Genomic DNA, 26,869 nt, shown 5'->3' on the forward strand with positions numbered 1-26,869 from the left:
CTTGGCCTGGATATGACGAGCCATTGGAAGGGAGATTTTAAGTCCAATAAATGAAAGTCTTTGGAGACCACAATAAAATGTGATTTTAGTGACAGTGCATGTGTATGAAAATTCCCTGCAGTAGCAGACATCCCAGGTGCCTATTTTATCAGGAATTGTTATGCTGCTCAGTGTTCCAGGAACAGTTCTGGACAATGAAATAGCTTTTGCGTTCAAGGAGGTGACATTTAGTCACCAGGTATTTTGCTGCCAGGCATAAAGTCCCCTGCTTGTAAAAGGGATTTGTTTTAAAGAAAAGAGTGCATGTATGTTATTAACTGGAGACAAAGGGTAAACTCTTAAATTAAATGTGCTGCAGCTCATCAATATGTTGAGCTCAGCATCACTGATGGCAGGTGATGGGGAGGTCTGAGTTCCTGCTGATCTTACTTAGAGTAATGACTACCACTGAACCTCACCAAAGATTTAGTTTGAAATCTTGCTTTCGTGAATACATATATCAAATGTAAGAATCTAATAAAGTGAGAGTGTGCATCTGAATTTGCCTCTGATGAATACACACCACAGAGCAAGTAGTCATTTATATACCAGTGCTCAGCGGAAGGCTGCATCCTCTGGGAACCGATGTAATTCAGCAGTCTTCTCAGCTCTGGGAGCAAAGAAATAAGAAATAGTAAGCAAACAGTTACAGTAAAGCTAATTAAACCAAAGCAAATTGATACTGACCAAAAAGCCCCTCCAAAATGTATTCTGACCAGAAAACCATTTTATAAATTAAGGAATCTTGCATTCATGGGAAGAATCTTGTAAGTAAAAGGTGGAACAATCATGTGATTGGTAATAACATTATGGGGTTGGGGGCACTGAAGAGGTCTGACAGGCAGGCTCATGACACAGCCCTCAGACATGCCTGCTGTGAACAGTGTTGAATACTGTCACTGTTCCTCAGCTGTGACAAATAGAAGTAGAGCTAGAAAGAAAGAGATACAGAGAGAGAAAGAAATATTTCTTTAATTTTTAGAAAGTTTTAATATGAATCATAAGAAAAATGTGGTTTAGCACAAAAGCCTGTTGGGAAGTTAGTCATTATTTGTAAAGATTTGACCAGGAAGCCTATAGAGATTAAAATGCAATTTAATATTTACTGGGGAAAAAGCATTACAATTTTCGGTTTCTTTTCCACTTTCTTCACCTGTTGGATTCTATTTTGGATTGCAGGTATAAGAAAGCAGACTCATGCTGCAGCAGGAGCTCCTGCAGTTTTAAAACCCAGGGACTGTTCTAACATTGAGTATTCCTGTGGAGACACACTGTCTTTCCCTTTCATTTGCAGTCTGGTTAATGAGCCTGTAAATTGAATTAGCTCAGTCTAAGTGCTCAAAATCCTGAGCAGAAATGAAAACAAGATTAGTATAGTGTATGGAGGCTATGCTTATTTTGGTGTCTTTGGTTTCCTGAGGAATGCAGTAAGGCTGAAATAATAATAGTAATAGCAAACAAATAAGTGACTGAAGGTATATAATTCATTATAATGTACAAGCCGACCTATTAAACAGTGTTCAAATATCAGAGTGCTGGGTACTCAGCTGATGAATTGGTGTTTTCTGGTTCTAAAGAGATTAAGGGCACTGTATTTGTGGTTCCTCTCCCCCAGTTCTATGGTATGTGCGTACCCTGTTGGACAATGTTTGGCAATGTTTAGCTTTTTGTTTTTTTTAATAGCAAGTGAGTGGCCCAGGGAAATGACTGCAAATTAGAGTTGTAAATAACTGGATTTATGGTAGCAACAGTGCACTGAAGCAGAAGGAAAAATCTGGACAGCACTGCACCATTTTTTTCCCAGTGATTTTGAAGCAATCAGTGCCAAAAGAAGAAAACATAATCTGTCCTTCTAAGCTTTTCCTTCTTCCATCGATCAAAAAGTACTCATTTTTCTGTTAGTAAACAGAAAAGGAAAGGTTCTCTCCTCTGTTGGTGGTGCCTCTCTAGCTCCCGCTGCACCTGCCTGGGGCTGCTGTGTGCCAATCTCACCCAGTGACTGGCTCCAACAGCACTTGACATCCCTGAGCCCACATGAATCACCAGCCCAGGCTCCTTCATTTGCACTAAGCTCTGAATTTCTGTTGTTATAAGGCAGCAATCATTGGCATGTTTTCATCAGTCAGTCCAGACAAGCATTTGCTGACATTATTTCCCTGAACATAGTAAGGGTTTCTAAATCACAGAATCAAATTAAGGCAATTCCCAATTCAGTGGCTGAGATCCACAGTCAAATTGACTTAAAGATTAATCCCTCTTGCAATTATCTCAGGCATTAAACAGACCAATACCCTAATCACCTGCCCTCTGCCTACTTGTCCCGGTTCAAGCCCAGCCACGCAGCAGCTCTCTCACTCTCCCCCCTTCCTCCCCCCAGCTCCCAGAGGGATGGGGAGGAGAATCGAAGGGATGTAACTGCCATTGGTTGAGATAAGAACAGCACAGTAACTAAGGTATAGCACAAACCACTGCTGCTACCACCAATAAGAATAACGATAAAGGAAATAACAAGAAAAGAGAATACAACTGCTCATCACCCACTGACCGATACCCAGCCTAACCTGAGCAGTGATCTAACCCTTCCGGGTAACTGCCCCCAGTTCTACATCCTGGGCATGACGTGCTGTGGTATGGAATACCTCTTTGGTTAGTTTGGGTCAGGTGTCCTGTCTCTGCTTCCTCCCGGCTTCCCCTCCTCCCTGGCAGACCATGAGGCTCAGAAAGTCCTTGACCAGGGTAAACATTACTGAGCAACTAAAACCATCGGTGTTATCAGCGCTGTTCCCAGGCTGAAAGTCAAAACCATAGCACTGCACCAGCTACTGAAAAGGAGAAAAATGACTGCAACTACTGAACCCCGGACACTAGTCTTTTTCTGTTTTCCCTAGACTTAGTTATTTGTTACTGTCAAGTGGAAAAGTCAAAGCAGTCTCACCTCTTCTGTGTCTATGGATGGCTCTTACCTTTGAGAAGGCAGGGTGATTAAACTCTCCTCATGGGCACACAAGACATAGCTGATATGTTTCTGATATCATGAAGGCTGAATGAAGTGTTAGCCTTTCCTTTCCAACTAGCATTTAATACATTTGCATATACGTAAATAACTCCTTGCCAAAAATTGTATCTTAAATTAAAAATTTAATTGGGGGATTGGACATATTTTCTTATCAGTTACTGGCCATATGGGAAAACAGTGTATGCAGATTGTCTTCCTCAAACAGGGGTCAGTCTGATGTTTACATACATGAACAGCAGTTAAAAAAACCCAAATTCACAAGATTTTGGACTCTTTCTTTTCTTGGAAATGATCTGAAGACATGGAGAACAAACAATATGTAAGAATTTATCAAGTTTTGAATAAAAGAAATTCACAGAAAGAATACTAGTGGTAATATTTACTAGTAGCAATAGAACTAAATGAAAGTCCTTTGTCTTTTTTTCATCACTCTTATTCCCATGTGTGAAATAAGAGCTAAGCTGCATTATTGTAGGTTACTACCTTTAGAGTATCTACTGTCTACAGTCACAATGATGATGTAGTTTTCTAAAGAGGATAAAATGATAGGAAGAAAACTTTGAATGTGATTTTCTTCTGTGAAAGCAAGAAATCAAAGAAATTTTAAATCACCAGTAGTCATATTTTTTACTCAAAAATCTATGCAAAAAATACTACATAGTGGAATGTTTGAGAAAGGCATGAAAGATCGGTGCTTCAAATCATATTTAGGGTTTTGATTGACATTTGCAGGCTCAGCAGCAGATTTTCCATACAGTGTGCAAGCATTAGCTTGTGTGTACTCCCACAGAAGAATAAATATGACCAAAAGACGGCTGCTTACATGTTAGCATTGATTCACTCTGAATTAAAGTCCCAAAATAAATATTGCCTATCCAAAAACCCAGGTGGATATAAACTGACCTGAAAAACATTTTTTTAATCTAAGAATAAAATTTAAAGACCACAAGCCTACTCACAGTATTTATAAATACTTTTTGTTTCTTTATAAGAATCTCAGAGTTCTTCCAGTAAAAGTACATAATTAAATCTTTCTTGTCTCCAAGGAACATTTAAGAGATGTGTTTAAATAAGGTCACTCACTAATGAAGTATTGACAGCTCAGCAGTAGGACTCAGCAGCTGTTTAACGGAACATAACAACATGAGGGGAAGACCACCAGATATAAAATTTAACAATGCAGCATTCAATGATTTATTTAGAATTTATTCAAAATATTGGAAGCAACATGTAGGCCTAAGATACCTTCCTTACAAAAAAGCCTATAAGGATTTTGTGCCTGGAATGCATATGTGTTTATGAGTCGAGAGATGACAGAAGTTTGATAGAATTTGTTTTAAATTTTATTCAGTTGATATTACCCAGAGATGCTATCCATGAACATGGGTAGCCTGGAATGCTATCATGGATGGCTATTAACAAACATAATTAATCGTATGAGAAAGAGCAGTATTAAACTGAATTTCACCAGAGTTAGTTCTTTCCACCCATTTTATTTCAGTGTAACTGAATGCCAGATGCCTTTAATCCCTATGCTTGTGTTGTTTTCATTTTTCAATTATAGGCCTGACACAGAAAGATGGCCTGTGTCTCTAGGGGGAGCTAAGAGAAATAGATGCATGAGGAATCTTATGACAGGGTTCAGGTATCTTTGCTTCCGTTTCATGTGGAGTTCTGAGAATGGAAATGACTCTCAGAAGCTTTCATATTGATTTTTTCATTTTTGTTCACAACAAACAGGGGCTGTTAGCAATCCCTGAAAATTAGCCTTGAAAAATACCATGAGTCTGTGCATCATTTTTCTTTCCAAGCAAAGAATTATTTTTTTTTTAAAGTTCCTGTTGTTCCTTTGTCATTGAAGCAACGAAAAATTAAGAATGGGCACAGAAGAGGATGTTCTTCCTAATGAATCAGTGCTTCCTGTAGCAGGTTCTTCTTCCAAATCTTTGGTAGTATTTGGATTGTGACATTTGATGGGCAGTCAGATTTTAGGCCAGATTTCAAACAAAGGTGTTATAAACCACACCAAAAAAGAGGGGAGCACATTTTCACATTTAATAAGTTTAAGCAGAACTTACAAGAAATGTTTACAAATATTTTGCTCTTCTAATCTCCATTTTTTTTCTTTTGCCACACAGCCTCACCTATAGTTTCCCATATTAATGACAGTAAACCTTATCTGAGATGGGATCAAGCAGAGCCATTGTGGAAACATCAGACAGAAAACAATATTTTTGTCATATATTTTTATGGTTGCTACACAGCAATCCTTTAGTTGACAGTGACCCTCAGATACATCCTATGCTAGATTCTGGCATCTAGACCTTCTTCAGGGCTCACTTGTCGTGCTCAGTTGGGAGGTAGATTGTGGGAGAGGTGTATGTTCTGTTCTTCATCTTACAATGAGTAGGACTGGACTGAATGTCTGTACTGAATATGTGGCCCCACAGACTGGTAAGTTCACAATTCACCGCGATGTTACTTGGGTAGACAGAACTTAATGTCTTGCTTAATAACTAGCCAGTACATTATATAAGGGAACAGTCTGGCTGAGCAATTACCTCTTATGACATGCTTTTTTGTTCTCTGCTGAATTGTTTTTTTTTTCCTGATTCATTTTATCTATAAAACAATCTTTTTTCATAGAACATTTCTTTCCTCTACAAATTGCTGCTAGAATGGAAATATTTTTCTGTCACTATTTTTCCTGTTCAGCTAGAACACAGGAGCAAAATATATCAAAGGTCTTAATGGAGATTAGCATAAAAATTCAATCTTATTCTGGACTCTAAAATTTCTGACCACCAAAGATTTTGATGGCCAGCTACTGATTAAAGCTTATGGAGAGAGAGCTAACACCTAAACACAGCCTTTGGTGACGACTTATGTGACTAGAAAAAGTGGAGCTACAAACAGTGAATTTTAAGACTGGCTGTGTTAGAGAAGAAATAAACAATTATGCTTGTTATGAACCATAGGACATGGATCAAGGTTCCCAGCCAGTATTCCTACTATTCTTACTACTGTAGTCAGTAGGCTAGAAGTATGACATACTGTCCTGAAGGAGAACTGGTCTGTACCTCATATAACTCAAATATTTAACACATTTAAGAGCTGATCTTTTAATTTATTTAGAGTAAATAAACAAAACACTTCTTCAGCAGAAGCTGAACTACTGCATAAAGACAGAAGGTCTTCATGAGCTGCTGCTTCTGCATTTGGCTCTGCAGCTTGGCTCCTGTGTAAACCTACTGTGGAAAAAAGAAAAAATAAAAGAATATACTTGAATGGCTGTGAATTTCAAGTTAAAGATAGTCTTTGACTACCTTTCCAGGTACAATGCAGAGCATTTCTCCCTAAAGAGTTTGGAAATGGAGGCTTTCTGCTACCCCTGCAAGAAGGGTAGCAGAAAGATCCCATATGTCTTCTTACCTCCATTTGCACTTGTGTACATGGCCTAGATACATGTGTTGATTTCCTCATTCAACTCCTTCATTATATAAATTGAAAAAACAATGCACCCAACTGTAAATGTAAAGAGTAATAGAGACACAGAAACCCTGCCATTCTGTCTAACAATTGTTTAACAGAAGTTAAATGAAATCTACAAATAAAATGAAATGGCAGTGTAAAGCACTTGTCATATGAATAATTAGACGTTATAATAGCAACAGTATGGTCTGTCTGTTTTCATCTGTAGTATTTCAGTTTAGCAGCTGCTATGCCTAGCAAAGAGCTGCCAGATGCAGAAGTTCCCTGATGGGTACCTGAGCATGCTCTTTGTCCTCTTGAACTTCACTACAGTTAAAATGTTATTCTGGACCAGCAGAAAAGTAGACAGATGTTTTGCCAGCTTGGCAAATATAAATATTCCTTCTCTGAAAAAGTGGGAAATGCACTATATTTGTCTCAGCTAGAAACAATATTTGTGTTCACTCTTCAAACCATCTGCTTTTGTAATATCTAAAGCATAGATCATGTTGTTAAAAAAAATTACATATTTGTAACTGAACAAACTCAACTTTCCACACACGCTTTTACAAACCAAAATACCTGCTTCCCAACAATAGATGGGAAATGTAGGGCTCTTAAATATCTGGGTTCTGATGACTGCTCTGCTAATTGTGCTTTAATAATTAGAGGTTACAGATTAGGCTTCTGATTACTACCCATGTAATGTAGTCAGAGGCAGGTGCAAACAGACTTTGTAGAGTGAAGAAACATTAGTATCACAAGACATGTCACTGTGAATCCATGCCATCTGTGTAATGATGAATGACACCAGTTTGGATGGTATCAAGTCAGCCTACAGATTTTCTATATATATATTTAATAATCTGCAAATACATAAGGCAAAATGGCCCTACTTACACATTGCATCAAAACAGAGAGTGTAACGCTTTGTCATAGCGTAAACTGGTCTATTAAAATTATCACATCATCATAAATGAAGAAGGCACTTGTTTATTTCAACCTATTTCATTTCTTTCTTCTTTGGACATGTTTCTGTCTCATATTCACGATTCACCTTTCATTTTACTGCTATTTTAATGCTACCAGTTCTAACAGTTCTTTATAACTTTTATTGTCTAATCAATGAGAATGTCATGAGATCCATTTTTACAGTAGTTTCAAATAACATATTTACATTTCTTCAGAAAAATGCAAACGATATTTGCTGCTTAAAACACATGGCTAAAGACTCTCTCAAGAATTTTGCTACAGTTTAATGTTATCAATCTGTGGTCCTTTCCTGAGGTGAAGCTGGTAATAACGGAGAGTCTAGGACAGAATCTTTACCTGTATAAGCTGATGAAATTGAAGTATATATGTGTGATATATATGATGAACTCTGACAGCTAGATCTCACCTATATATTAAAGAAATAATGTCAGGGTTATAAATGAGACTAGAATCATGGGACACCTTTCTGCTAGACCAGGTTGCTCAAAGCCCTATTCAGCCTGGCCTTGAACAATGCCAGGGATGGGCAGCCACAGCTTCTTGGCTCAACCTGTTTCATTGCTTCACCACCCTCACAATAAAGAATTTCTTCCTTATATCTAACCTACTTTTCATCAAATGAAATAATGCTTTGAATGAAAAAAAAATTGTTTAAAGAAGCTAGAAAAAGATACATACAAATATAACGACTGGCAGGGTGCAGTGTCAAAAGGGGTAAGTGGAGTTAGTGTCAGCATTAGCTACAGATTTTATTCTATAAGAGGGACAGAGATGCTTAGTCAGTTCATCCTTTCTGTCTTTGTTGAGAACATGCACGCAGCAGATGGTACAAATATATTCATTTAAGGTCTTGAACTCTCAAATGTCATATCATGAATACAATCATGAGTACACACGAGTCTGTAATCTATTTTGTGCTGGCTCTGTGCGCTTACCCCCAAAGTCACATGTTTCTTCAGATAAGGTCCACAGCTGGAACATCAAGATGAAATCCCAATGAAAGTGTGTGTACATGCCTCTATCAGGGGTACACTCCACAGTCAGTTAACTTATTTTGCTGCAGAGAAAACTGTGCATTCAGTTTCCCATTTGTCATAACCAAACATAAATATAATGGAATTGCCATGAAATTAATGATGAACTAATTTCCTACTAACAGAGAATAAGATACTAACAGTATTTGGAGTGTTTTTAAAATGTGATGCTGATTAATTCTTCATTTATTCAATGCTACGTTAACTCTTTAAATCACTCAGCATCATGTCCTTTGTACTACAGACTTTCCCAGTGGTTGCAACAAGAATAAAGTGGTTTCTATGTTAAAGAGTATATAGCATCAATTAGAGGGGATAAAAATATTATTAAAGTATTGTACAACATATTTCTGTTATCAAAGCTCAGAATTCTGTATCTGTGGCAATTCATTGCAAAGGACTTGAGTTTTATTATTTAATTAAAATTAATATAAAAAAAATTACTGCAGATTTCTAAGAGGAGATCTCTCAGATAATCATGGAAACACTATGATATAGTTAACTTTGGGTTTGGCACCAAGCAAAGTGGTTTCTTTAGGTATCTTGCAACCCTGCTTGGATAACTCCATAAAAGATATTTCAAAATATTAATTTTGCTACTAAGAATGTTCTTAGTTCTCAGTTTTTAGTAATAATAATCTGTACTTGTTAAAGCACCTGTGGGCAAGTAGCTATATCACAATCAGTGATTCAAACCACCCCTCCCAAATGAATTTCACAAGGTGTCTTATAACTGTATTCATTATTAGTACAGACATTGATTCAAGCTATTTTTCTTCTCTGAAAGATGAGTATCAATACATTTTAACTCTCATAACTTTATTTTTACCTTTTTTTCCTGTGTAAATCAATAATTGATAACACAGTGAATTATCTCATTTTAGAAAGAAATGTGACAACCACAAGAGCTATGAGATGCCGCTAGTAATTTGTTTTTCCATTTTGTAGATGGAAAATAAGTAATTTTAGAGTTTAGTCACAAGAACTGTGATTTTGCTTAAGCTGAAGAGCAGTATTTTCATGCCTCTTGTTCAAAAGAAATTTCCAATAACCACCACCTTAATTGAAGAAAGATTTGAGCCTGCATTTCCAAAGTCTTGGCCAGAAAGCCTCTTCAGATGCTTGAAGCTCTGCAGCTGCTCGTGACTGCAGGCTGGTTTGGCTGAGTATCTAGGGACTCATTTCATACCTATACCTGTCAGGGAGTCACAGGTTTCAGGAAGCAATTCAGTATTCATGAGTCTAGAAAAAAAAATGAAGCTGTAGGGAGTGTGTAGGGAATGCTTGCCAGGAAAGTGAGAAGGAGGTGGAGTTCTTGATGCTGCTGTAATGAATGCTTTGCATTTTGCTTTAAATGAAGAAAATGCAGGAATAGCACTGTAAGTAGGGATCATCATGCAAACTCAGGACCAGCTTGGGGGTCTAAGGTGCTACTACATGATAGAGAGTTGACATAGGCTAGAAGCTTCAAGCATGGCTTTGTTATATTTACATCTAGTGCTGGGTGCTTAACACCACGCCAACCTCTACTTGTGATTTGCTGGGATAGGGTAATTTGCTTCCCCTGTGGTTGATTCCACCTTTTCTTTGGTTTATGCCTGTTGCCCCAATTAATTAGCTTTCTCCTCTTCCTTGTTGAGATTCCTTGGCCCAGTCCCTTGAATAATTGACAAATTAGACAGAGGCTGTGGTTAACGTGTGGTACTAGCTGTGGCTCAGTTTTATTTAATAATGCTGTGTTACTCTGTGCAGTGAATTGTGACTAATTGCTTCTCCACTATTCTGCCAGTCTGTGAAAAGGCCAGCATTGCAAAGACCGAATCAGAACTCCCCACCAAATCTCTGTAAGCATATATAAAAGGTAAACTTTGATGAATGAGGTCTGATTGGTAGAGGAATGAAGTGTTTTCATGAAAGAAATGTGCTCATCTCTGACTCCTCTTCAAGTTTGCAATTTTCCCCTCAGGTGTAATGATAGAATCAACTGGTTGGAAAAGACCTTTAAGATCATCAAGTCCAACCTTTACACTAGCACTGTCAAGTCTACCACTAAACCATGTACAAAACAGGTTTAACCTGCAGATCTTGTGAAAAGCTCTTCCTCTTTGTCTTTCTCAGCAAACAAAAACTGTGTTATATAAACCTGTGTAGTTTCTGTTATTTAGTTTATCACGTGTGGTTTTGATTTTTTATTTTAATCAATAAATATAATTTCTCCCTCTCTTGCTTGCTTTCTTAGTGGCAAAAAGTACACAATGGCTTTTTAATATTTAATTAATGGGATCATTTTACAGGTTTTAGTTTAAAGGTAACCATAGCACAAATGCATTCATTATTAACTGCAGAACGGCAGCGTAGCTTCTTGGGAACCCTCTTTAGTATAATATGAGAACCCCTGTCAACAGAAAACAGCGCTGATATTGTTGTTAAGTGTGACAAACTGGCAAATGCAATGGGCACCACACTGGAACAATGCAAACTGCTCATATCAATGGAAGAGGCGATGTTTAAAAGTGAGGTGAAGGGAGACAACGAGAGGCTCTCGAGGAAGGTTCGATTCCGTGTTGCATCCTCGCACAGTGGGAGAGTGCTGAAAGAGGTATATGCCGACGGGGAGGCTGCTGACTCACTGGACTCTGAGTATGCTAGTAGCTCGGAGACCGACCAAACCAGCCGGCTGAGTGAAGTGGATGGGCAGCAGAATGGACACGTAGGGTCTGAGTGTGACGAAAATGAGAATGAGCAGGACGACTTGCTCATTTTAGTCAGAGCCACTAAAGAGAGAGGTTTTGGTACAAAGCGAGTCAACATCCTCAGCAAAAATGGCACAGTCAGGGGAGTCAAGCATAAAGTCAGTGCTGGTCAAGCCCTCTTTGACAATTTGTCAAAAGTATTTCAGGTAGGTGATGCGGTTCTGCTGGCTTTAAGCCCTGTGTCTGTCCCTTTTAACTCCCCGTGTTATTCTTCCCTTTGTCCGAACCTCTCTCATTTTTGATTTCTCAATATTATACCTCATTCCCATTGCTATCCAATTGCTGCTGTTGCACAGAAGGGGCTCATTGCTCTATCTGGTACACGACAGCTCCACACTCCAAACTGACTGAATCTTTTCTTTCAAAATTGAGCTAAGGTTTGCTGAGTTGAAATGTGTAAGCTGTGCTTCCCATCTATGGACCAGGAAAGAAACATAACATAAGAATTAACTGGGGCTTTATTGGAGATCTCTATAGATCCACTGTACACAGACAGATCCTGTTTCCACTCCTATTATATTAGTCCTAATGAGTTTGCAATGTTATCTGCTGTCACCCACATGTAAATATGTATACTTGCAAATTCCATTGTGTTTAAACTGCAAAGTAGATCAAATTAGGTGCAGGATGGCAGCAATGATGGTTTCCCCATATGAAAACTTCAGAGGAATTAAACTGTAGTCAGTGGTCTCTTACTAACATCTGTTTTCCATTTGTTTTGTAGAAGGAGCAGAATATCTGTATTTGAAAGAGTATATGCCATATTGATGCTTTACACAGAGAAACAGAGGCCTCAGAAAAGTCAAGATGAAAGTTCTAAAAAATTTAGCTCATGTATCTAATTTATCTATATACACCATTCAAGCCTTTATATCATTAATATACCACTGAAAGAGCAACAAATACGAAACCAAACACTTTCTAAAGGTTTTTATAATACAAAATTATGAAGGTCAGTTAAATTAACCTATAATTGATTTCAAGGCATTGTTTTAAAAAACATTTATGCAGTTTTAAAGCATGAGAAATTTGATATTAGTAATGACTTTTTGTCAATTGAAATGAAATCTTCAGTTATTTTGTACTTTGAGGCTAAGTAATTTCATAATTCATTTAGGAATGGCTATAGAATAACAGTTTCTTGCTTCTGAGTATAAATTTATTCTCTGTGTTGTACATAACTTATAACAGTCTTTCTGTCAATACCAATGTTCTTGTGAAAGTTGGATGTTTCAAAGATGAATTAGCTGCTCATTTCTGTTCTTTACATCACATAGCACTCAAGCAGCTTGCTCTCTTTCAAGCCACTCATTGAAGAATTTGTCCTTGAGTTCTCTACTCTGATAAAATGTGTAACAAACTCACTTTCTCTAAATAGGTATGAGTTAGGAAGTGTTAACTGGAGCATGTCTGGGTTCTCCAAACTCGATTCCTAACACTTTTCTGTGTTGTTTCACTACATGGAGTACATCATTCCATCTCAGTAGCCTCATTCCCTCCTAAAAGCTTTTTTCTGTTGCATCAATGACACCTAGATAAGAAATCTGAATCAGCTAAAAAAATGGGCCCATCTGAAGACATATGTACCTTATTAGTGTCCCGGTCACCATACTGTTTCTACCTCTGTTTTTGGGTTGGAAGTTCTTCAGTCGAGGTTCATGAAATCAATGTACTTTGATTGCAGTGTTCTTTCTTTCATTCCTAGAAGAGCTACAGCTAGAACCAGCACTATTGCCATGAGGTGTTTTGATGGAAGAAAGTAATGCTTGAGAGGAGGCATGGCCATTTGATAACTTCATGAATTTCTATGTAGCTAAGTTTACCACAGACCATAATTAAAACCTGTAAAACACTGAATGGTTTACAAGATGATGAGGATTTTGTATTGACAATATTTTACAGCAGAAGAAAGTGGAAGAATTAAATTGTCAGGTGAAAACAAACAAAACAGTTTTTCATTGAGTATGTAATTAAATTTAAGAATTCTCTGCTACAGGCCAAAAGAATAGAATCATAGAATCACAGAATCAAGTAGGTTGTAAAGACCTTTAAGATCATCAAGCCAAACCATTATCCCAGAACTGCCAAGACCACCACTAAACCATGTCACTGAGGGCCTCATCTACACAGGTTTTGAACACTTCCAGGGACGGTGATTGCACCACTTCCCTGGGCAGCCTGTTCCAATACCTGACCACCCTCTCTATAAAGAAATTTTTCCTAATATCCAATCTAAACCTTCCCTGGCACAGCTTGAAGCCATTACCTCTTGTCCTAGGCAGGTTTTGAAAGCAGATGTGGGAAAAAAATGGGAAACTGAGCAGCTTCTGCTTAGGCAAGTCTGGATGGCTGATTTCCAGAAGTAGCTGTATATTCTTACCTAAAGCATCTACTGGATCAAAGACATAGTAATACAGAGAACATAATGATTTGAAGTTTCTACACAAACAAGTTCCCATTTCCCCAGAGATAAGAGTATAGTGAAGCAGAATGACAATTTGCGTATCTTTTATGTCATACTGTGAGCCAGTTTTCTGTGCCACATAGTGAACACAGAGGAGAGAAAAGCACAAGGGTTGGCTTTGGGACTGATTTGGAACTGTCTGATCCCAATGTGAAATATGATAAAAATCCATCCAATTACAAGTGAAGTAATGACCTTCAGGGTGAGATTAGAGGATGATTTCTAGTTTTCTGTAAGTATATTCCAGATAAGTAATTGCACAGTAATGCCACTTAGAGAGCACTAGAGTTCTTTATTCAAATATATGACAAAATAGAAATATGTCTTTATTAAAAGATACAACTCAAAATCTCTTGATCTGGGCATTTTTGTAAGTTCTCTCCTTGATTATGGGAGGTCATCTGCAGTTACAGGTTTCATTTCTCTTAGGTAAGAAACAGCAGGTATATAACTATAGTTAACATGTACAAAGTCCCTCACCCCTGAGGAGAGCCCATTTATGCCCCTTTGATGATTCAGCAGTAGATGAGCTCATTACACATTTCTAAGAGTCAGTGTCAAAGCAGGTATTTATAATCTGAGCATGCACATGAACTCTTGACACTCCTAAATCCAGAGCACTGATAAATTCTTGAATGCAGACACTTCTTATTCTTATTTAATGGATCACTTATTAACTAAAATGTGCATACAAGAAGCCAAATACTGAGTATGTTTGTATCCTGTGAGCAAAAAACTAAATTTTTGGTGATTTTCTGCAGTGTCAGCATTCTGATTCTTCAGCTTTTATCTGCAAGCTCCTCTACTGTGCTATTACTGTAAATCTACAGATGCTTCCTGTGATGGAGGAGAGGTCCTTTAATACAAATAATTCTGCTCAGATAGTCAGGGATTCATTAAATGGGCTTTGTTAGGTCATGCTGTCAAGATCTTTGGTGTTTTCTGTTAAAATATCTGTGCTAAAAGCACTCATGTATTTTTATGTTCCATACAATATTTTTTCCATGTTTTCTAACTACAGCCTTTCTACAGAATTGGTTCAGGCAGTTTCTTTCCACACCAGACTCATCTGAAAAAGTCACACCTTCTGTAGTTTTGGGGAATTTTAAGAGAGTGATGTAATACAGGAAGTATTTCTAGATGAAAAGGTGGTTTTAGTTGTTGTTGTTATATGATACAAGCCTGGCCTGAGAACGTATATCTCCTGCCAAGCAGGCATGCATCCCCTACTACATCCTCTGTACACTGAGCACTACTTCTGTATTATGCTTTTATACACTGAGCACTTCTATGAGCAGCAGAACCAGCGATTTCCCATTTTCACTGTTCTCTGAGAAGAGAAGCTTGCAATGACTGTCTGTGTCCCTGGATGTGAGCTGCTCCAGTTCTGTGATAGCCAAAGGCCTGCCCTGCACCACTGCTGAAGCTGCTGTGAGGCCATTGGGAGCAGCTGTGTATGTGGCTAGGACCAGCATGGCCATGGGGACAGGGTTGGATAGAACAGGACATGTCCAGGGATTTTCTGAGCTTCATGGCAGGACATTCTGTGAGCAGAAAGGTGAGGGAAAGACCAGCCTTATTGATGCTTACAGGGATTGTGGTTTCTATGGCAATCTCTGCAGCCTTTCCCTCCCAGGGGTGGATGCCATAAGGAGAACGTTGACATGGCAACCACATCCTGGGGTGGATCCTGCTTGGTGGAGAAGGCAGAAGGCCAGTCAGTGGTCATCAGTGGAGGGCAGGGATGGTCACATATGTCCACCTGTCATGTGCACCTATCCTGGGACTGGAGGGGTGGCCTCCTACAGGGCTGGCAATACAGCAATCAAACAGTTGAGAATATTTTATTTGTGAAAAATGTGCACTACTGAAAAACCTGAATAATGGAAAGGATCTGGAGCTCCCAGTTTCCCTATTCATGCACCTCCTTGGTATAAGTGAGATTATCTCCTGCTGAAACACTAAAACTGATGGCATCAGCAGCTCTGGATCTGACCTGGGATGTGACCTGCTAATTGCATAAGAAGCATAAGTCCCTTCTCTGCATATCCAAAAGCAATTGTGGTCTTATTTCAGAACATTACTAAAATTTTATTCTCTAATGCTTGGAATACTGTTAAAGTGCAGATGGGTATGAGTATTTCTTAAATTTTCCCATAGAAAGTAGTAGAGAAATGGTTCTTGTTTCCTTGAAATAAATATAATTCTCTTCATTTCCAATTTTTATGACTAGGCCAACCCTATGATGTCTTCCAGGTGACACAAAGCAATAATCCTTGGGTTTCCTGCGCTAAGTAGTGCAGCAATCATTTCATGCCAGACCGCGTTTCCTTCAATGTAATGGAGCTCAGCCAAGGTTTTACACAGGTGTCTCCTCATTTGCACTGTTTCAGCATGTGTCTGTTCCTCCATTTCTGTACTTACACACTCCACTGGCCTTCCAGCCTCCTCTGAAAGGTCACCTTCTGCTAAATTAGCTACAGATCTCACTCTCAGGCAGCACCTGCTGACATCTATTATGAAAGGGCAGGCCTGGTTAACAAATGTGATTAATGCCTTTGTGAGCATTGCATCAGAGGGCATATGGGTCAAAAGTCAGACATAATGTACCTTGCCTTTACCATATTTTCCAGCTCAGTGTCTCAGGTAGAGCTAACATCTAAGGTTGCCAAGTGCAAGTCAGTGTTCAGCCTGATAAAGAATTAGCTTATTAATGCTTAGATAGAGAGGTAAGAAAGAGTTAAGAATTCAATGGAAGCTTGTTAAGAGGAGAGCTTCTGGGATATTTAGGTTCACCTTCGCATTTCTTTACTTCTAGGTGACCTGGAAAAATGAGTACACAGCAGGACATGCAGAGTTTACAGATCAGCAGGGCTAGGTGATACCATAGAGAAAATAAAATTAAAGTCAGCAGCAAAAACAACTGTCTCCCAAAGAAGGCAGATACAGAAAAGTGCCATTAATGAAAGTTTCTGGTTCAATAGTACAAGCAAAGGTTCTAGGGTGAGTGGTGCATTGGATACCACTCCAGTCCCTGGAGCATCTATCACTACAATCCCCCAATCTCTGGGGAAAGGAGAGAGAGAGAGAAAGGTCTGCACTTCCACTGGAGAAATCATGAGGTTGTCCTTCTCACTTCTTCGGTAGATGATCAGAGCTGTCACTCCAGCATCAATGGACTGTGAACTCACAGACTTCTGATAGGACTGGACTAAGATTGTAAAAGGTCTCCTGAATTTTCCCTTCGTATTTTTATCCATACACACTGATCTGTGACTCCCAAGTAAGCATAGCTTGTAAAATGAAAATACATGCTTGTACCTACTAATAGCAATGTTAGGGAAACCTGACAATAACCTAAAGCCTTAGCATTTGCTGTGGTAACACCGCTTACATGGGTGGAGATGAATCTCAGTTAGCTATAGGTATGTAGGTACTTCCTCTGAGATATAATGTTCCAGTCTATGCTTCTAGTGCTAGCAAGTCTAGAAAACTAATTATTGAACAGTGTCACACTGAAATCCACTGAAGAACAGGAAAAATTGTAATGATGCAGGGCATCAAGTGATTATGAAAAGTAGGTTTCTGTTGTTACAGAAAAACTGTTAAGACAAGTGGATCACCACTGGACCAGGCATCATGTACTTTCACCACTTCCTTTGTGCTTTCCTAAGTGCTTTGATCTGTGATCACAGTGCATGGGACAGTGTTTCAGCTAATCCAGCTGATTAAATCACAGTTAAACCAGGCAGTTTCTGGAGCTGGTGGGTGAACAGCCACACTGTTCCTTAAAAAGGGTCTGTGAGATTTTAAAAGGAGCCTGGGGTTAGTGGGTAGTTAGGATATTGTATTGGCATTTATTGTTCTCATAGAATCCTATAAATCAGCTGTAAAGCACTGAGCTCAGACAAGTGTATTATTAGACTGTTCATGATATTTTGGGGTTTGCTGCTATTGGACTTGAAATACATATTTGACATGGCCTTGAAATGATCATTAAATAGACTTTAAACCTCTGAAAGTGATACACAAACTTTGAGTTAAATATGTAAGTAATAGATAAAGGATATCTTGACTTTTCAGCACACTCAACACTAGGAAGCTTAGTAACAAAACCATGGTTAAATTCTCTACTTCTTCAAGACTGAATCAATAACTGAAGAAAAAAAAAACTGTTAAACTTCTGTGCTGGTGGTGTGATGGGCATGCACTGGACACATTTTGAGAGCACCACATAGCCTCCAAGTTATCTTTGCTGCGATGCATCTTGATCCTTAAATGAGGATATATAAATGAGGACGTGTTCTTGAGACACTCAGGTGCACTGTATGAGACAAAGCAGAGGGAAGCCCTAACACAAGAAATATTTCTGTTCTGTGTTCACACATATTTCTGCTTCAGAAGATATAAAAAGCAGGTACTTCGTTTGTTTCTTGAATTACACCTACATTTGCAAGTGAGTGAAAATTGTTATGCCACTGAATTAATATTTTTCCACTCCCTCCATAAACATATTTTTATGTTTAGCATAGGCAATGACTACATAAAGTGCAAGACAACTGAGAATTTTCACAAATTTTGCAGTAGACCTCAAGCATTAGTGGCATGAGCCATACAATTCTGAATCTGTGCACACCAGCCTTCCCTGAGATAGAGACTGAACTGACACACTTCCTAGTAAGGGTCTGTGCAACACACTGAAGTCTCACAGAATCACAGAATCAGCTAGGTTGGAAAAGACCTTTAAGATCATCAAGTCCAACCATTACCTCAGGACTACCAAGACTAAACAATTTTCACTGAGGGCCTCATCCACATGTGTTTTGAACATTTCCAGGGATGAAAGCAGCAGTAAGGAAAAGATAATTTTGCACTTCATTAGCACATTCTCTCTTCTGTTGCTAGAAAACAGCTAATAACGACTGACTGGTACTGAGTAGTATTGTCTCAGGCTTGCCCCAGCCAGGGTCTCAGTACCCGTGGTCTAAGCAGGCTGTGCAGCCTGTAAGAAAATACAGAGCTGCTGGCCCTGGGCTGTGAAAGAGAACAAAATTAAATTGTTCCCTCTTGTAAAGTCTATGCCATGTGTCTACTTTCCCAAACAGAGTCACTTATTAATAAGCCTCATTCCCTGGCCTGACCCTTTGCATGACAAAAGGCACAGTACCAAAGAAGGTATGGTGATACTGCAGAAAATATCACTATACAGAATATGTAGTACTAGAGTGAACTAAGACTTCAGGTCTTCAGATTCAAAAAACCCATAGACTTCTGTCTTAGACATCAAGATCCAAAACCGTAATACTCCAAACCTCTCTTTGGTGCCATCTTGTCTCAAATGCAGCAAAAGCCTTTCAATGATGAAAATTTGACTAATGATCTGCCTTGGCCTTGTGTCTCAGTATCTCAGGTATTGACAGGACATGACAGTTACCTCTCACTCATGTCCCATGGAACCACAAAAACAGGCGTTTCTTTGCCTGTTTCACCTGCAGAGGACTTGATGCATTCCTAGTGGATCAGATCCTACACAAACTCTACATAAGCAGACGCTGCTTTGTACAGATTGTGTCTGCAGGAGGCAGTGGTAGGAGTTATACTTTTAATTAGACAGTCACAAGACAGCATGAATAAGTTACTGGAGCAGGAGTGGGACATAGGCTTGCTGATTCCCAACTTGCCATAACAGATACTACTAATATACAGCATCATGCTTGACTTCCATTTCTTTCTTTTCTGCCATTAAGCATTATAGTGATGGCATTGCGTTAGCATGGAGATATTCTATGAAAAAGCTAGAAAAGCTGTGACTTGCTTGCTAGGGACAAGAGGTAGAGAGGAGATTGTATCCAAGTAGCCCAGACATGAGAGACTGTGAATATACATGTTTTCCCACCTTGTTTCATCCTCTCTCTTTAAATCTAAAAATAATTTTGCTTTCTTTTTGAAAGAAAGAACCAGTGTACTTGCTCTCAGGCAATGTATGTGAATGCCAAATGGAAAAAGACACCTCCTAGTTGTACTGAGATTCCTGAAACATATTGGCCTCAGGAAATTCTCTGAGCTGAAAATAGTAAAAAAAATGAGAGAATATTAAAAGGAAATACCATATATGCTTGTCATCCTCTTACTTTTAATTATCTGTTTGATAGAAAACCTGGAATACCAGGTGAACACTAAGTCCATGCCTACGTAGTGCTCTGGGACTCTTGTATAATGTGCCTTTGTGGAACTGCTCAATAAGGTGCTCAATCTTTGAATTAACATGTAAAATCCTTCATCTTACTTCAAATGGACTTGAAAAAGAGTAATGCTATATAAACAGCCTATGAAAAAAATCTTAGGATGCCAGTACAGAATTTCTTCTATTTATTCTAACAGCATTTTTTTTTCTGAATTCCCCCTTATAACAGAGATGAAAAAAAACGAACTGATTACTCTTAATCATTATTAGTAGCAATAACCCTTCACTTTTTCAAGCTGTGAAGCTCAACTCAGTAGCTCAGCAGGACAATTTAGAGAAAATATTTTTTGAAGTATTCTTAAAACTAGGAATGTCAAGAAAATTTGGGGCTATTCCCAACTTGCTAGCTCATCTGCTCCTGAATATCTTCATACAATTGGCACAGCACATACAAATTTTGTGGAACATATAAAGCTGAAATAAATTTCCTACAAATATGAGCTGTTCTATATGCTTAATTGCTAGCATAATTTTTGGCCCTTATTTTATGACTCTGCAAGCAAATATTTAAGGGTCCTCATTGCATCTTGAGTGTCTTAGGTGAGGTGTGTTTTAATTAAATTTACAAATACGGAAGCAAACATTTGGCTACACTGGACCAATGTGTCACAAGATCGCACAGCTCTGCAGTTGTGCAATTACAGAAATAGGGTAATAAGGAAGATGAAACACAGCTCCATTACCAAAAAAAAAAAAAAATTCAACAAAGTGAGGAAGTTTTACCTTAGTGGTGTGATTCTCCAGGCATGAGCTAATGCATTGGTTTCATGCCATTATAAGGCATTAGCAAAGTTCTTCTAATAAGTTAATTATATTACATCCCATCTAGTTTACAGATTTCAGAACTTTTTGAGTTCTGAACTAGGATTTTCAATTAATTTTACTAGAAATCTGACACAAACTGCACAAATATATATGTACATATGCCCTAGTTACTGTGTTACAATGACCCAGGAAAAGTGTATTTTAGCAGTTGACCAAAACCACATTTCAGGAGTCACCTGCTGCCAATTTAATTGGCATATAGGTGTCATTGAAGACTATTTCCTTCCCTAAGAGAGAAGAAATGATGCCATGCTTTATTTGCAGATAACACTTGCGAGACTTCTCTGGTCTGTCAGCAGCCTGCTCTGACATTTGTCTCCCAGTATTGACAGTTTATTACTCGCTACACCAAACACAAGGTACACGATTAACAGCTTGAAATAAATAGTCAAGAAATACTACTTTTTTTTTTTTTTAAATTTTTCTGGAGCTATAACCTGTGTTTGGAAGCATCGTAAATTTATAGCTTAAGTTCAGTAAAATGTGCTTCAGAATGGAATTTGCAGCTAGAGAGAAAAGGGTACAGCTTTAATCCATCATTGCTGCAACATTCAGTACTAGGTAGTACAAAGCATGAAACTCGGATATCACTGATTTTTTCTAAAACTTGATGATGAATAATAATAAAGCATCCCCATTCTGTTGATTTTGAAAAGGAGCTGGAAAAATACATCTCCTCATCCAAACAAGGTAATACTGTGGTTTTGGTCGACAGAGTAGTTATGTTGTGGAGAGGCTGCCACAGCGCAACTCTTTACAGCCTCCATCATACAAAGCAACAGAAATGGTCACAGATGAGCAGCTGGAGTCAGTGAAGTAGAGACTCATTTCACACATGGCAGAAAGAAGACAGGAAAGCCATCATTCATTGCTAGTGCACATTGTGGAAAGCATTTTAACAACCATAGTACAATTTTGCTTTGGAACTATATCTGGAGACACCATCCATCAGTAATGTCAGAGGAGAATGTCTTCTGTACTGCAGAAGTACCACACACAGGCTTATTCTTTCTCCACTTCTTACAAAGAAATATAGAAAATCTTACTGGCCAATACTTGCACATGGTATATTCTGCATTGACAAATCAGTCAATGCTGGTGCAAAGGCATAGAATTTTTTCTTTGGGATTGACTCCTGCTAGCTGCGCTTGGAATACTACTGATTGATAGTCATCTAACAAGCTTTAAAAATATTAAGAATTGACAGCAGTCATACACTATTACTTAAGAAAAGTCTATTTCTCCATATAACTTCGGTAAGACAGAAAGCAGTCAGTTTCTAAATCTGCAACTGAAGTTACAGTGTTTTAAAGAAAATGGGATCTTTTCTTGCCCAGCTTCTCATGTCCTGCTCTTGGTCTACTAAAACTAAATGCAAAGGACTCTGCTTCCTAGCCCCACAGGCAACTGTGAAGGATTCTGTTGCTGCTCAAGTGGAGAATGCCATAAGAGACATATTGATCGACACAGCAAAATATGAGACTTTAAACATTATTGCTGGAGTTTTTGCCATGTATCACAGGTCTTAATCTACCTCTTGAGAACTTCCCTTTCCAGGTGTGCCTGATGCTTTCAATCATATTCTCAAACATGCAGCGGATAAGTCCAGTTGCTCTTCCAAATCCCACCATGATTCAAAAATATAGCCACCTAATATAGTCCCTCCAAGCCCAAACTTAAGCTGTCATAAAGATTTAAAAGAGACAGACATTTCTAAATGACTTGTTCGGTAAATAGATTCTGTTCATTTAAATCCGTCTGCAAAATTTTGCTGGGGCATCTGGTGTTTTTGTATCTGCTGGGTGGTCAGGCAAACAGACAAACCTGTGTGCTTGGTACATGATGTTCTCATGGATCCTCATGTGAGATATTGTGGGGTAGAAGGGTACTTCTACAGGCCAGTATTTGCAGCTGGATACAGGTGACTGATACTATTTTTTTTTTTTTTAAATCTGCTGCCACTGATCAGAAGCAGCCTTGAACCATATAATTGCTTCAGCCAGGTTGTTTTATCCTCAGCTGCTCCAGCAGTTCTCTTTTGAAGTCACAATAGATAAGGGCAAGAGTTGTCAAAAGAGGGGAGATGTCTAGTGAATTTTCTGACCTGTCTTTCATGCTGCCTCAATTCTCATTTTGGCGCAAGGTTACACAACTGGCAGAAGTGTAATCAGTTTGGAGTTTCAGCATTGTTTGAAGACATGATATAATATTAGACTAAAGCTTATTATTGATTTGTCTTGCTGCAGGGGATTAAATGATACCTATGCAAAGGAGACACTGAAATACTTTTCCAAAAGAAAAACAGCCAATTTAATCACCTCAGTATCTGCAGATGTAGTCGTATTCCTTGACAAGAATGCATTTAACTCTATGACACGATATAGATTTTAATCCTATTATATGAACATTATGATATGAAAAGCATGATTATACGAATATCAATTTTTGGTTCATTTTAAAAATAGACATCTTTGGGCCAAATTCTGAATCAGACTACAGCATAGAGCTGTTCACACCGACCTTTCTGAAAAATTACCCCAATCACAGATATGATATATATGGAATAACAAACTTGGCAGTTATTTTGACTAACAGGTTTAGGAGCCAATATAAAGCATACAACATGGTACAGTCTTATTTTACCTGTTTGGTTAAAAAGTAATAAAAAAAAAAAGCTTACACCTTAGGTTTTTTTTCAGCAACAATATTTGTAACTCTGCTCCATGGAGATGTGTTCTATTTTGCTCACACAGAAACGGTAGATGAAACATCTGTCCCCTTTTGTACACCAAAAGGGTAGCAGCTGCCGTATAGGCTATTCTAGGGCAGAGCTGGTTTATGTATGCTGTCTAGGAGTTGTATCCTCTATTTCTGTACCAAAATATCAAGCCCTTTATCTTTCCTTTTGGAATCTATTGTATGAGAAAATGAATGAGGCACTTTATGTGTGCAATGAAGATGAATTTTTAATTTAAAGAAACGAAGATTGAGTGTATAACTAGTAATTAACTACTCCAGCTTTAAAAATGGAGGTACCAAAGTGCTTGGTATTATTAAGTAATGAGATAGCTGAGAGTGTAGTTCCAATTAGATTAAGTAATATAGGAGGGAAACAAGGTCCTTCTTCACTCAGTGCTAATACAAAACAAAGTAGTGCTATAACAACAGATTCCATTTCATCACTCCTATATATTGAGTGATATAAGGCTCTCTCTCATTGAGGAGTAAAGACTGAATCAGCACTTTATCAGCACTTTGTTGCACTAAGCATGATTTAACTTTGCCTCATTCAAAGACCTGTGCAAAATTCGTGACAGGTTGCAGAGTGCTTTGTGACTCTATGTGAGTGAATGCTCTGTGTCCACCTGCACAATGGTCATCCTTTTCCTTAACTGTGCAGTACCAATGACAACTTCACCTTTTACAGAATAGCCTGTTTTTATCTCAGCCCAGATGAGTAACATTTTTAGGTAAAATTTTAATTGTATGAAGTGTCAGGAGGAAAAAAAGTACATTTGCCAGATGTCTGGAAATGAAAACGAACCATACTGGGAAGGGCAGGGTTTCCCAGTTGTGTTCAACACTCCTTGGGAATTTCAGGATCTCAATGCATCTCACTTTAGCTTCCATTCACAGGAATGCAGTAAAATAATAACTTTTGACAGAAACCTTTTTATCTGCCAAACTTAAAAAAAAACCCAGGTATCTGAATCAAAACCAGACTTCGTTTAACTCTTTCCTCTGATTTTATTTCTTAGGAAGACCAATTGTGAAGAATGGATTGTAATTTTGAACTTTCTCTGCAATTGCAGTTGAGAATTCTGCAATTTCATATATAATATATAGCATATATTTCATATATGCTATTACATTCTTGAATTGTATTCCAAATGAGAAGTAGTTCTGTTGTATAAGCCAGACTGACTCTAAGGTGTAATTAATCCATGATGAAAGGCTGAAATATCTGCCAATGGAAATGCAGTAGATTTTCAACTGAGTTAAGTCTAACTGAGATGAGCTTTCCTGAACACCAGTTTTTATATGCTGATTATCTTTAACGCTAAGAAAATCAGCAGTTGCAGTACAGGTGCAAATAAGTCAGAAGTCATTCTTTCTTGGACTCTTGTGCTCTTTCCTATGATATTCTGGTATACAGAAGGTAAGTCTCAGGAAAACAGATCCATTAACCATGCAAAGCATAGCCTGGCAAAGAAGGAAGAGCCATGTAAAATCATAAGCAGGAACTCACCAGCTAAATGTTTTATTCACCAGTCAGAAATATGATGAATCACATTTGTAATAAGCTCAACAGACTAGAATTCGTTTTCATAGACCACTAATGCCTTTTAATTAACCAAACTGTAATTGACATTTGAGAACTATAAAGGGGATCACTGCATGAGTAAACTGCACCTGGCTATGTTTAAATGTAAAACGACTGAGTCAGAGATTCATGTGTTTTTTCATTATTATTATTAGCATCTGCCAGTGTCTCCAGCAGTATAAGGATACATAGGGAGTATTTTAGAAAGCATAAATGAGCGTTTCATCAAAGAGAAAAGAAAAAGAGGGAAGGGATAACAGTCTTTGTTTTTTTGAAACAACCTTTATCTGCCTGCCATAGAACACTAAACAGGGTGGGTTTTCCAAAGCTGCTGCCAAGTTAAAGAGAAATGGACTAGGGCAGGCATAGTAATTTTCATGACAGCCATTTGCTGCTGATCGACACAAGTCTGTTTCTCTGCAGTATGAAATATTCTGTTGAGTGAAGCAGCAGTCTTTACAGACAGATGGGCCAGCGTGCACATGATCTATCAAACACCTCCTTCTTTAACTGCCCCCCCTCAGCAAGTCCTCCTCTAGTTTACTTCTGGCTAAAGCCATCCTTACTTACAAGGATGTTAAGTGCCTTACCTCAAAGAGGACATGAGCTCCTCAGTGATCCTCCCCAGAGAGGCGACTAAAGATTTAAACATCTGAACAGTGTGATAAATAAGCAAAATAAAAAGCTGCTTACAGCAAGAGAAAATAGGATTTGGCTCCCATAGCTAAGGATGTTGTTTAGGACAAATGTAGTGTGAGGTTTTGTTGTTTTTTAATAATTCTGGATGACATCCTGAGAAACGGTACATAAGTAAACAGTAAAACTACCACCAAAGTCTGTATAAGTAACAGGACATTTCCTCTCAAGACAATTAAACATATTTGAAAAATCCTATTTGTATTACTGAAAAGCAAGCCCTAATGTAACTTAAAATTTGAACTGATAGTAAGAAAAATAACTTCACAAGAAAAATAACTACTCACTTATTCAAGTATTTCATAGAAATATAGCAAGTCTAGATATATTTAGCAGTTCTTTTTGGGTAAGTGACCAGTGATAGTCATAACTCATTCAAGTTGACCTACATGCTCTCTTCTTTTATTTCTAGACCTCCTTTTGTTTTGAGTAGAACCAGAAAACAGGAAGGCCCAGAAAAAAATGAATGCAAGAAAAAATGAACATTTTTAAACTTTAAAGCTCCATTTTATTGAAGTTTGATTCTCATTTTACTGAGTCTATTTCACTCCGTTTCTAAAGAGATAGAAGTAAAATAAACACTGATCAAATGTTGAAGAATAATTATTGTTCATACTCCTACATTTAATTGTTATCACTTGGTTGTAATTCACTACTGTTAAGCAATAGGAAATAAAATGGAGGATAAATCTTCTTCTAAGAATAGAGACTTATTTTCAGCTTTCCAGGGCTTGCACATTGTTTGGAATTGTATAATTAATACTAGCATTCTTTTCATGACCCATCTGCTATCCGTTGTTTCAGTTCTCTGGTCTTCTACACTATTTACAGACATGACTTTAGGCAGGCAGATGCTATGCAGCTCAAGCCATACATTTTTAATTTACTGATAGCAGCATTTCTTTAGGTGACATACAGTCGGTTTGTTTTTTGTTTTTTTCTTTTTTTGCTTTCCTTACATTAATTAGTTTCTGTTTGCAAAGTATGTTGGAGAAGTAACAATGACCTCC

The 26,869-nt window shown here is 38.0% G+C and overlaps 1 protein-coding gene across 1 annotated transcript in view; it reads left to right on the forward strand.

Moving 5' to 3' along the window:
• Positions 1–11,056: 11,056 nt before the first annotated feature.
• GRXCR1 (glutaredoxin and cysteine rich domain containing 1) overlaps positions 11,057–26,869 on the forward strand; it is a 41,592-nt gene continuing 25,779 nt past the window's right edge. The window contains exons 1-2 of the mRNA XM_061471774.1: positions 11,057–11,452; positions 14,211–14,213. Coding sequence (XP_061327758.1) covers positions 11,057–11,452; positions 14,211–14,213 — 399 coding nt within the window. The remainder of the gene's footprint in view (positions 11,453–14,210; positions 14,214–26,869) is intronic.

The sequence above is a fragment of the Pezoporus flaviventris genome, unplaced genomic scaffold, assembly GCF_033815535.1.
Source record: "Pezoporus flaviventris isolate CSIRO_AGI_PZ_B2104156 unplaced genomic scaffold, CSIRO_AGI_Pfla_v1 ptg000002l, whole genome shotgun sequence".
Lineage (NCBI taxonomy): Eukaryota > Metazoa > Chordata > Aves > Psittaciformes > Psittacidae > Pezoporus > Pezoporus flaviventris.